Here is a 13229-nt window from a genome sequence, read left to right as displayed (position 1 = left end):
ATGCACATTAGAAACCAAAGGATGAGATTGGTGTGCTAATGGGGCATCACAAAAGTAAAGGGCATATATAGGCAGTTTCAAAACACGTCAGAATGGGTGACAAACAAAGAGACCTGATCAGACAAATGTAAGAAGGCTGAAAGATAGCTTTCAACAAAGCAAGATCTTGCCAGGCAAGATATAAAACAAATAAATGACAGTTTAGGCTGGAGGGGCTCAATCTGGTGTGTGCTGCACACCAGAGTGAACGACAGGTGTATACAGTTTTTATCCAGGGACGTCTCGCTGCCAAGATTACATACTCCACCCCTGAAGGAAACTGGTAGGTTTTCAGCTGTTGTAGCTTATCTCCAAGCATGAAGGTGGAGAATTAAAATGCCAAGGTGCAGAAACTGGTCCTGCTGCTGCGAAAGCAGATTCTCACAGAGGGGCAGCCTGATCAGAGTAAAATGTTCAAGCCCAGGGGATCTGTATACCGTACTCTCCGTGCCCAATGCAGAGCCACTAGGATGCCTTGGGCCCAGTCCACCCTGATCTTCTTGAGAACTCAGTGCAGGAGTGGGTCTAGACTGAAAGGCAAACAGGAATCCTAAATTCTACTCAAGGTGAACTGTATCTCTGAGCAAGAGACGTCTCAGAAACTCCAACGAGCAGAAGTGCAGACTTCGTGCCTTCTCTTCTGGGTCAAGCAGATCGAGCCAAGGTTCTCCCTATTCACAGATTAAACCTTGAACCACTTCTGGGTGCAGCTGTCATTCTAGGCATCGACGGCTGAGTTTATCTGCCCTGGCGTTCAAAGAGTCTGACAGGAGGTTCACCACCAGGAAAATTATTTGCAAGACTGGGAAGGGCCTCCTGGCACTCAGTCAGTGACCCCACCCTGTTTGCTGCATTACCACAAGACAGTGGTGTTGTCTGTGAGCACCTGTATCAGCCTTCCCATTGATGGATTGCAAGAAGGCTTTCAAAGTCAAGCAGATGGCCCTATGCTTCAGAAGGCTGATATGGAGCCGGTACTCCACTAGAGACCAGAAGCCTCTGATTTCCACCTCTCCCAGGTGGCTGCCCCAGCCCAGAATTGATGCATCGGTCACCATTGTCATCTCTGGGTGGGAAAGGGAGAGGGGTCTGCCCCTGACCCAATTGAGATCCAGTTTCCACCACCACAGATCTTTCACAGTCTCCTCTGAAATCTGAATGTGGTCGGAGAGGCCCCCTTGACGCTGGGCCAACTGGCATTTTTGTTTGCACTGCTGAGCCCGCGTATGCCCCCTAGTGTGCTCGAACAGCAAGAAGCAGGAGGCCAATAGTCCCAGTAGACTCAAGAGTTGGTCTCACTGAAATCCAGAATGGAGGCTGAAAAATTGGAATCATAGCTTCAATGTCCTGGCCTCCCTTTTCCAAAGAAAGGTAGGAAACCAAACAATGTCCAGAATGGCTCAGGTGAAGGGGAGTGCCTGAGAAGGAGTCATGTGTGACTTTGGCACATTTACAGTGAACCCCAAAGATGACAGGAGGTTCGCCATAATCTGAAAGCAGTTGGAGACTGCCTGGAGTGAGCCTGCCATCAAGAGCCTGTTGCTGAGGTAAGGAAGACTGACAACCCTGACCTGAGAAGGTATACTGCCACCACTTTCCTGAACACATGAGGAGTGATGATAAGACCAAAGAGAAGCACTGCCAACTGCTCTTCACACCACAAGCAGCACAAATGGGCTGGCAGGATGGAAATAGTAATACTATAGGTCCAATGCCACCATCCAGCCTCCAGGGTCGAGAACAGACAAGACCTGGGCGAGGGCGAGCATTTTGAATTTAACCTTGCGAGTTCAGATCTAGAATAGGCCAAGGACCTCCTTGGGCACCAGAAAGTAGCAGGAATAACAACCATGCACTGTAGCCAAAACGGCATACACTTCCTGTCACAAAATGGAGAGATGGTTCTCAGTCAGTCGCTGGGTGGATGTAGATGGTGCGGTTGGGAATAAAAGAAGGATAAGGCATAACCTTTACAGACAATCTGCACAACCAACCCGTCCGATGAGATCTCTTGCCAACACAGATATAATTTGTGGATTCTACCTCCTGCTGGGTAGCTATGTCCCAGCAAGGGTACACTAAAGAGTTTTTGCAGTTGAGGCTTCGGGAGGACTGCTCAGGGGGAGGGTGGACTGAGAGGCACACTGACCTTGGCCATGGAAAAATTGGGCACCTCAGCCTCTCCTGCGATACTGTTGGTTTCCCTGCTGTGGTGGGGCAGGCTGGCAATAAAGGACACTTGGACCAAAGCCACCAAAGGAATGGTGGAATCCGTGTGGCTGGCAAGACTGGGCAGAGAGGCCCAGAGAGCAAGCAGTAGCTCTATTCTCTTTGAAACGTTCAAGGGCAGAATAAACCTTGTCCCCAAACAGGACAGTTCCAGCGAAAGCCATGTCCATCAGAGAGGACTGGACATCGCATGAGAAGCCAGTCAGTCATAGCAATGCAGGGAAAAAAGTGCTGCAACAAAAAGGCCACGTCAACGGGAGCAGGTTGATGGTGCCTGGCTATTTGTCTGATAACTGGGATGTGGGGGCAAACGTGTGGGCAGTACAAGGCTGTTCCCAGCTCCTAGGAGGGTATCTGTCTAGGCCTCATTGAAAGGGAGGCGGGCTCAGAAGTAGTCTGGCCCAGTTAGAGAATCTAGGTCAATACGTTTGTTTTTACCTCAATGGTGGAAAGTTGAAGGTCAAGGACTTCAGCCACTCTATGCATGACCATGGGGTAGGAGGCAGATTCTACTGTGGCTGGGCTGGGAGGAGAGAAAAAGCCTAAATGTGTCCCACTAGCCACCTGAAGTCCTCATATCAATTTCCCTCTGCATAGGAATGAGTGAGCTCATCATCATGGTTATAGTCATTATCGGAGTTGGTTAAATAAAGGGAAAGTAAAGGATGCTGTTTGCCTTGTGGTAATGCGAGTGCAGAAATGATTGCCTCGATCAGATTTGGGCGCATTGTTGCTCAAAGTCAGACCGGTATCGACTCGAAGAGAACAACTGGAGGCACCTCTTCGGGTGGCGAGGTCTGCATCGACACCTGGTGTTGTTTTGGGTGCTGGAATGGCGTCAGAGCTGGTACTGAGGGCAGAAGTGGTTCAGAGGTGCCAGCTTGAGCTGAGGGCAAAGCTGCTGGTGGTAGTCCAGGTGGAAGGCCTCTAAGCTCCATGGGGCCTGAAGGCGCACAAGAGGGAGTTGGTAGAGATCCGAAGAATCGAATCATAGCTGCGCAGAACTCTTCGATTTGGTGTGGGCTGGCTGAAGTTACAGGAAACTAAGATTGTGCCAGAACCAGCTGCAGAATCAACTCTGAAGTCAGTCAAGAGCAGCAGCAATACAGTTGGTGCCGCCCACGCACTTTGTAAAGGAAGTAGGAATGGCGCAAGGCGCGAAACTCCGCTTTGACTTCTTGCAATTTTTTTGCTTAACGGGAGACATGGAGTGCGACTAAGACTGCCCTCTAAAGCAGATCTGTTGATTCCGTGAGTGGAATCGAACCTTGGCCTTGGAGCAGTCCCAGATCCTGCATCACCTTATGCTTGGCGACAAAGTTTCACCTCGAATTCCCTGATGGCCTTCAGGTTCATCGATGCAGTCTTCGCAGGTCTTGGAGTTGTAGCCTGACTCAGACACACAGGCAAACCTGGTGTGGATCTGCCAAACATCTGTTTGCGACAGTCCTTACAGGGTTTAAAACCTGTTGCTTTAGGTGATGACAGCCCTTGCATACTGGGTAAACCTTCAAAGAAAATCGTGAAAAAAGCACCTCTCAGATGAGAGAAGCTCTGGAAAGGAAGTAACTGATGTCAGGGTGCAGAAGTGGCACACATCATTTACAAAGCAGAACAACATCAGTGCAGAGCCAAATGGTGCCACCTTCCAGCACGCAAAGGTACTGTGGAAAAGTTTACAGATACAGTTTGAAGCCTTGGGAATATTCAAAAGGTGAGGAATCTGCAGCTAGAAGTTACATTTCCAATAATATAAAGAGCTAATCAACTACTCTATGACCATTAGCCTGGATCTAGTCCGAAAAGGAACACCAGACAAATCCCAACCACCACAGGGGTGGAACTCTTCTTTTTCATGGATGAAGACAAGAAAATAGAATTGACATTCCTCAACCTCTGCGACCTATGACACTGTCAATCACACAAGTAAAGGCTGGAACAGTTGACAGAAATGTCTGAACGTGCTCGGACTTGTATTCAGTATCTTCTTTCTAAACCAATTCAAAAGTTAAGATTGGGTCAGTTACCACAACAGGGAGCCCTGAGACATCCATTAAAGGCAATCCATTCTCCTGCAATGAATGCTTCTCTCTTTGCTCAGCGACTCAATAAACCCAATTCAACTTCCAAATGTGGATGACAAGCAAATTTACTTCCATCTTGACAGTCATTTCAACAACCCAATCACCACCATCTAATGCTTGAACCAAATATTCTAGTGGATGAAAAGCGTCTTTTGCATGATGACAAAACAAAGATTCTAAGCCCGGCCCACCACCAACTGGTCCCAAGATCTAAGAACTCCCACCTATCAAAAGTCCAGAAACCAAGAGATACTTTTTGGGTTCGAACTTTTGCTCAGTCCCCTTGCCCTTTTCTGAACACCCCCACACCCTCCTGCCCCAAAACCAGAGCTGTATATTCATCTCCAGATCTCCGCAAAATTCTCTCACTACTCCAAACCGATAATGAGATGAACTCTAAGATCCCTTTTCACAACATTCCTGCACTAGTGCAATATCTTCTAAACAGAGCACACAAGAAACATTTTGCCAGCCTACAAAACTACAGAACACCTCTGCTGCTAGATAGTCAGACTGCCAGATTGTACCTAAATCCCAGCAATAATTACCACATTAAATCCCTCCTCGAATACTCCCTTGTATTCCAGCAGAAGCCAGGATTAAGTCCAAAGCTCTTGGCACCGTCACAACTGAGCCTACTGGGGCTAAGGCACAAAAAAATTGCAAAAATTACCCCTTACCACACTACAGCCAGAGATCTCAGATCAATGTTCACCCACCTGATCCCTCCAGTTGTCAGTAGAAGGAAGCAGATTCCTGGGAATGCACAGCCCCAAACTACAAAAAGCCCTCAACCCCTCCCTGCGATTCTAAAAGAAGGAGACATAACTTCTGAGGCATGCTTTCTAAAGGAACTCCTTACTTATCACACCTGAAGATTACTGGGTACTGCTTGACTGACTGGACTCAAAACTTCAGTGTTTCTTGTCTCTTCAAACATCGGTTCTTCTAGCACTCTAAGTAACTACAAGGTAACATGTAGAGCTATGTAAGGCTCATAATGAAAAAATGGATGGATGGATGGATGGAATGTGGCAATAGGAAAATCTTTCCATACTCCCAGAGCTAAATAACATAAAAAACTGGCTTACTACACTTCTGCGTGGAAACTGGAGTGATGCTTTCCATAAAAAATGTAGGGCCTGGCGCTGTCTGTAAGTGAGAATGGAAATGGATTCAATTGTTTTGGAATCTAATTGTAACTGTGGTCGTGATTTTTGTGTCCTCCCTTAAAAGAAGGCTGGAACACTTAGGTCCTCACCTGACATCTTCTAGTTCATAGAAGACGTTACGTGATTCGTCCTTGATAAGGATGGCAGTGTTGGGGGATTTGAGCATCCCCATGGTGAGCTTCTGTGGGAACATATGAACGATGAGGGCATGGAGAGTGTCCATGCTGCTGATCTCATGAGTGATGTGCACCCGCCGCGATTCATCCCCAAACTGCAAGAACAGGACCCCTACAGTGCAACAAAAACATAACAAATCAATGCTTTTCACATATGCCTACTGCTAAAATACACACGTACCACATCATTAATCCTCTACTTTCCTAAATTTCAAATCTATAACATACAAAGCAGGCTTCCGCTGTGTGAATCCACAACAGAAAATCAACACTTAAGGCAAGGTTACCCCAGTTCAAATTCATAACTCACAAGACAAGCTACACATAGCATGATAGTCTGCAAACAAAATAAAATGTGTAATGCATGCTTTGCTCCACATCAGACACACTTACAAAGAGTGCTTTCTGTAGACAGGACATCATCTCAGGGGTGTGAATATCTGTGCACAAATAACAGCTCCAATCTGTTTTACTCTTTATTCACATCACTATTTCCACAATAGGCTTTTTACTGCAAAAGGCAAGCTTCCCATATTGTGTGCACTGTACAGCACAGTGACCTTTACAAGAATCACTAGTGTATTGAACCATCAGGCCTATTCCGCATAAATTAGGGCAAAACACACTAATGTGCATAGGAAAATCTAAAATCAGAACATGATGGAAAATGGCAGTGGGCAGTTCATGTAGGCTAGCACAAAGCATGATGCTTTTGGAGGCCATCGGAAGATTCACTAAGAAAATCTGGGTTCAAAAGGAATTCCAAAAGAACTGGAACAAGGAAACGCCCTTATAACAGTAGAGTGCAATTAAAAAAATCCTGACCGCATACTGGCATAGGAACAGATGCCTTTATAAAAGATCTGCGCCTTACAACAGCATGACAAGAATGTTCTCTCTGGAAAAGGTAGGGTGCCTTGAAAGCTTGAGCAGAAAGGGTGTAGTGACAACACAGAGGGCGCAGTAAGCATATGCTGGCACACAAAAGGGTGTAGTGACAAGCAAACATTAGAAGAGGCCGCAGTGAGAAGAAGGCGGGAATGCTAGGGTGCAATGAGATCATGCTGGCATGCAGGAGAATGTGCTTACCTGGTGATCGAAGCTTTGTTTGGCTGGTAGACCGGGATAAGGGCAGGCTTTGCCTGAATCGGTTCATCCTGTTGAACCCAAGGGGCAGGTCAGCTTCCGACATGGTTTCTAGAGATTCTGCCGAAGCAAAGGAAAGCTTGGCTGCTTGATCTGCTAAGCCGGGCTGGGATCCCTGGGAGTGCCGGGTGCTTCGTGTCTGGAAGAATCAAAATCAAACCATATCAGATATAGAAGCGATGTTTACAGCATTCCCCATAACAGGCAGTGGGTCTAGAATTGCAGCTAAATTAAATCCCTTTTTGTCTGACTTTTATCACAAAACCTACAAAGTATAGTAGGCAAATCATTTGTTTTGCATGTTTGGATATAACAATGGATATGGTTCAAATTAGTTAAAACAGTTCTCCTACTCCATTTATTGTGCTGGGACAAAAACAATTAAATAACCAATCGTTGAGATGGAAATAGCAAACCTAAATGGTTTGGGAAAGGGACACTTTAGGATCTTCAGGTAGTGAGAGGGGTGTATCTCATGTTTCAGGGAGGTGCTAGTTGAACAAGAGGTATTGTACTCAATTTGTCAATGCCTTACCGGTGGAATTCTAGATCTGAGGTATCATGAGGGTGTGTAGCATAAGTGGGTGAACTATACTCTGTCCTCAAACTTGATGCAGGCTTAGAAGGTTGAAGTCTGTCTTTAAATGAAATACAGATGCATGTATGATCATGCATATCTGTTACATACAACTTAGGTCCAACTTTATGTCAAACAAGAGACACATTAGCTCTTTAGTGTACCTATGTGCAAGGCTTGAGGCCTAGGGGACTATTACTGAACAGTAATGACAGAATGAGCAAGATCGTCACATTATTTAGCGAACAGACTGACATTAGTCATATTAGGAAAATAACAGAAATGCAGCAGAAAGGAATCATCTGCTCTGCTGTCTAGCAACCTACATGAGATTAGTGTTGCAAGGCCATCCGGCCCCCCACGGAATAGTTTTGGAGGGAAAAAGCAGCAACGCTGGATACATTTGCCTGCCGTTCGCAGGTCTCTGACAGACACGTTTTCTTTCTTACAGTGTAGATATGACAAACTGCACAACTTCCCCTCCACTGTACACACACAATCGCTTGAAAGAATGGCAGAAAGAGATCTGAGAAGTTGGGAGGGGCAGACACAAAGACTAATTGCTCAAGGGGATTTAAGGTGGGCCGAGAGTAGACCAGAGAGCTTTCCGGTGTATACAGGAATAAATACATGGCTTGGCATAAGTAGAGAAATTATTAACCATACAGCCGATGTGATAACCCTGAGACTGGTAGCAAATAAATCAATCAATCAGGGTTCTTATAGAGCGCGGCTAATCACCTGTTCGGGTCTCAAGGCGCTGGGGGTGTCCTGCAGCTCAGCTGAGGTCCTTCCTCAAGCCCTGGCTCTTCGACTGAATAGGTCATCCAGCGCTTAGGTGTTAAGTAGGGATTAGACTTAATCTGTTACAACGAGTAGGGATATGCAATGTAAAATACTTTTTTTTTTTTTTTACTGTTCAGTTTCTCCTATATATAAACTGTTAATAACAACTTATGGCTTACACACTGATAGCCCACAGTAAGTAACCTTTTGTTATAAAATGCCAACAGCTGTGTGTGTCTACTATTTCTGTGGCCCGAGGTGAGGGTTTACACCTCTACAAATAACCCCAGCGAATAAGAGTTTTTATGACAGATTTGTCTGACCTATAACACTCTGACTATAGAAGCGCCTAACTTTTGATAGGGAAGAGTGAGAGACACCTGCCTTTTCCCCGCAGAGGGTGTGATAACACAATACCACTTGGGACCTCCAAATGGGAGGTTAGAGGTTAACAGCAATACAGTTTCTGAAAGATGGGCTAGGGTCAATTACTGCACTGGATGCAGCGACAAAAGGCGGGCTGTAACTGGTCATTATACTATCCGTAGTGTCAAAGGGGGGGCCTGAATCTAGTTTTCACATTGGTTGGTGTACCTAAGAACTCGACTGGAGCTAGTTCTGACCCCACTTTAAAAAGGGTGGTCTTCACTCAAATATGAAAGTAATTTGAGACTGGTGGACTGGAAGTTATACACACCCTAGATGCAATTCTCACACTGTATCAGCATCATGTTGAATTGATCTCATGAACTGATGCTAAAAGGAATCGGGGATACAATGCATTTGCATTCTCTTGGGTATTTGCCAGTACTATCTGAACCCTACAACAAATTCGACAAGATCACTATTAAAATTGACAATCATATTTATTATTAGACAGAAAATTAAGGTCTTTAGAAAATACCTGTCTGATAGTAAAGATCAAGTATTTACTAACTTATCAAGCAGATAACATAAGGTTTCTAGCAGCTGAAACTATGAGGTTTACATTTGTCAGAGTACCAACACCTTTTTTTTTCTTTTAAGCAGATGGACTCAATTTAGGGTTTGTGGGGCTTCTGCCAGGATGGCTCTGGTGTAATGGCGCTGCAGCACAGCTCCAGGCTCCTGATTCATGGGCTTCATAGGAAACCACAGCTCCCTGCCCTGAAAAGTGAGGAAAGAGGAGAAAGACTGTCCACTTCAACGGAACATGAAGAGGACTTCAAATCAGACAGAAAGCGATGGATGATAGATGACTGGGAGACAACTACCATGAGTGAACGGCTGAAATGGAGGAGAGCAGTGAACAACACTATGATCCTCCTCTGGAGTCTCCCAACCGTGTTGCATGGCTCTTGTATGGAAGCACTGACGGAGGACCAGGATGGTGAGCAAAAAGCATCAGTAATCAGAAACTAGGCTCAGTATACAAACGAATGCCCTGAGAGGAAAGAGAGCCTAAGGGCCAGTCGTGCAGGGAAAGATTTTGAAGTCATGGCGGGGAAATAAAATGAAATATACACAAACACCACAGAAATCCAGATTATGAAACCGAGCTAATAACCCAGAGGAAATGGGGATACACCACCTGCAAAACACTCCCCTATCACACTGGTAAATAAATTCCAAGAAAACTGATCAGATACATGAAGGGTAAAACTACCTGACTGTGTTCGGAGAAAAAGCTGGCAGTGATTGAGAGATGAAGGCTTGCCTGGTAGACAAGCAGCCACATTTTGTAGAGACTATCTCAGAGAGGCTATCAGCATTGAGGGCAGACCAAGGCAAGGAAATTGCATAAATAAAGGCTATCATATAATCTCTAAATATGAGATACAGATTAGAAACCAATGCAGTCTCTCAGCAACTCTTCCACATATACATAGTAAACCTAGAGGCACAAACCAAGCAACTAGAAGTAAACAGACCTGGAAAACAGGTCTTGCAGAGCTAACATCCGAGTTCGCAATCTGGAAGAGGGAGCAATACCACATGGTGGTGGTGTCGTCCATTAGAGCCAGAACCAGCCTTCCCTTAATGGTCACCTGGAAGCCCTCCAGTGTAAAGTCTGCCTTATCTGCATAGAGACTGCTGCCGTCAAACAGCATATCTATTAATGATGCTTGGACGTCACTGCAAAAACTTGTGAATCTCATCCACGAGTGGTGCCAAAGCACCACACATTATGGACTGCCCTGCCTAAACAGTCAGAAGTATCCAGTCTAGAACTGTAGTGGGGCCCTCTTGCGCCCATGTTGGTTACCCATTTTAGCTATATTTTACACTTTACACATTGTAGCTGACATCGCTTATACACAGACATTTAACACACTTAGGCTTGCATGATATTATTATAAGAATACATTGTATCAGTTACTTGTTTTAGGTAGCTTTTCTCGACATGTAATTTGTACATTCTGTTCAAGGCTACAAGAGGTACAAGATATCCCAGTGCTTGCGTTGCTCGTTTAGATACAATTTCTAACATCTAGACATATCACTGCATCAGGGCTGTGTCTCTAACATAGTGGGGCTTCTTATTGTATAAATAATGCACTGACCCGGAAGGGGCAGAGGGGCACTCCAGCTGCAACCGTCTTTGGGACGAATGCTGTATTTAATATGCAGCTCTGCTGGTGCCGATCTTCCAGTTTCCAGAAAGGGAGGGCCATCTACACGACAGGCTGATTCCTGATTCAGTTCTCCAGGTATGGAGGCTAAGCCTATCCACTTTGATCAGGTGAAGGCAGAAGGTACACTAACTGTTAGAAACAGGATCTTTTGGTTGACAGTCAGGTTACCCCCTGTTCAAGCAAGGACCCTCACTCTAGTCAGGGTAAAAGAGAATCACCCTCAGCTAACCCCTGCTTACCCCCTTGGTAGCTTGGCAGAGCAGTAGGCTTAACTTCAGAGTGCTAGGTGTAAAGTATTTGTACCAACACACACAGTAACTTAATGAAAACACTACAAAATGACACAACACCAGTTTAGAAAAGTAGGAAATATTTATCTAAACAAAACAAGACCAAAACGACATAAATCCAAAATACACAACTCAAGTTATGAATTTTTAAAGATTAAACTCAAAAATAGCACTTAGAAAAAAAATGCTTCGATGAGGTGTTAACATGGCATCGGGACGGAGTCGTTCCCAACAAGCCGACCCCCAAGTACAGTACTTTGGTGAAGAGTGAAAACAAGCCAATGCGCGAAGTCGGGGATCGTGGCGTCTGTGCGAAACGTTGAATCCACGCACTTCGAGCGGCGTCGGTCTCGACGTGGTGTGGCAACTTCCACGGAGTCGCGGACTTCAGCGAGGCTGCAGCGGCGTCGGGCCTGCGAAGAGCGTCGCGTTCCAGCGAAGGTCACAGCGTCGGGTGCAGGCAGTGTCACCGGATTTAGCAGCGGCGTCGGTCCGAAGTCGATTTCCTTGGATTTCCACCAGCTTTCCTTTCAAGGGCCCAGGGACTGGATAGGGCACCACTTGTCAGAGCAGGAGTCTCTCCAGAGACTCCAGGTGCTGGCAGAGAGAAGTCTTTGCTGTCCCTGAGACTTCAAACAACAGGAGGCAAGCTCTAACTCAAGCCCTTGGAGATTTCTTCACAAGATGGAAGGCACATAAATTCCAGCCTTTGCCCTCTTACTCTGGCAGAAGCAGCACTGCAGGAATGCTCCACAAAGCACAGTCACAGGCAGGGCAGCACTTCTTCCTCAGCTATTCAGCTCTTCTCCAGGCAGAGGTTCCTCTTGGTTCCAGAAGTGTTTCTAAAGTCTGTGATTTTGGGTGCCCTTCTTATACCCAGTTTCTCCTTTGAAGTAGGCCTACTTCAAAGTAAAGTCTCTTTGGAATGTGAAATCCTGCCTTGCCCAGGCCAGGCCCCAGACACTCACCAGGGGGTTGGAGACTGCATTGTGTGAGGGCAGGCACAGCCCTTTCAGGTGCGAGTGACCACTCCTCCCCTCCCTTCTAGCACAGATGGGCTCATCAGGATATGCAGGCTACACCCCAGCTACCTTTGTACACCCAAGCTCCCTTTGTGTCACTGTCTACTGTGAGGTGCAACCAGCCCAACTGTCAAACTGACCCAGACAGGGAAGCCACAAACAGGCAGAGTCACAGAAATGGTATAAGCAAGAAAATGCTCACTTTCTAACAGTGGCATTTTCAAGCGCACAATCTTAAAATCAACTTTACTAAAAGATGTATTTTTAAATTGAGAGCTTAGAGACCCCAAACTCCACATGTCCCTCCGCTCCCAAAGGGAATCTACACTTTAATCAGATTTAAAGGTAGCCCCCATGTTAACCTGTGAGAGGGACAGGCCTTGCAACAGTGAAAAGCAAATTTAGCAATATTTCACTGTCAGGACATATAAAACACATTACTATATGTCCTACCTTAACCATACACTGCACCCTGCCCTTGGGGCTACCTAGGGCCTACCTTAGTGGTGTCTGACATGTAAGAAAAGGGAAGGTGTAGGCCAGGCAAGTGGGTACACTTGCCAAGTCGAATTTACAGGTAAAACTGCACACACAGACATTGCAATGGCAGGTCTGAGTCATGACTACAAAGCTACTTATGTGGGTGGCACAACCAGTGCTGCAGGCCCACTAGTAGCATTTGATTTACAGGCCCTAGCACCTCTAGTGCACTTTACTAGGGACTTACTGGTAAATCAAATATGCCAATCACGGATAAACCAATCACATACACATTTTGTAATGCAGCACTTGCACTTTAGCACTGGTTGGCAGTGGTAAAGTGCCAAGAGTAACAAGAACAGCAAAATCAGAGTCCAGCACACATTAACAACCTGGGGAACAGAGGCAAAAAGTTAAGGGAGACCACGCCAAGGATGAAAAGTCTAACACTAACCATGCACTCAGTATAGGGTTAGTGATAGGTAGTAATATCTAGAAGTCATTTGCCATGGTTGGACTCTGTTTATTCTTTTCATCATGTTCATCATGCTGGTAACTATCCTTTGTTTTATCTGCCTAAGTATTGCAGTTCATTTTCTCTATGCAAAGCTAT

At 45.7% G+C, this 13229-nt stretch overlaps 1 protein-coding gene across 3 annotated transcripts in view; it reads right to left on the bottom strand.

The window, feature by feature from the left end:
- The window catches only part of SRCIN1 (SRC kinase signaling inhibitor 1), a 758648-nt gene that overhangs the window by 381061 nt on the left and 364358 nt on the right, over positions 1–13229 (bottom strand). For all 3 annotated transcript variants that reach the window (XM_069237488.1, XM_069237489.1, XM_069237490.1), the window contains 2 exons: positions 6790–6985; positions 5614–5812 (listed from right to left, as the gene is read on the bottom strand). In XM_069237488.1, the coding sequence (XP_069093589.1) occupies positions 5614–5812; positions 6790–6985 (395 nt within the window). The remainder of the gene's footprint in view (positions 1–5613; positions 5813–6789; positions 6986–13229) is intronic.

The sequence above is a fragment of the Pleurodeles waltl genome, chromosome 6 (assembly GCF_031143425.1).
Source record: "Pleurodeles waltl isolate 20211129_DDA chromosome 6, aPleWal1.hap1.20221129, whole genome shotgun sequence".
Classification (NCBI taxonomy): domain Eukaryota; kingdom Metazoa; phylum Chordata; class Amphibia; order Caudata; family Salamandridae; genus Pleurodeles; species Pleurodeles waltl.
This window is presented reverse-complemented; position numbering and strand designations above follow the sequence as displayed.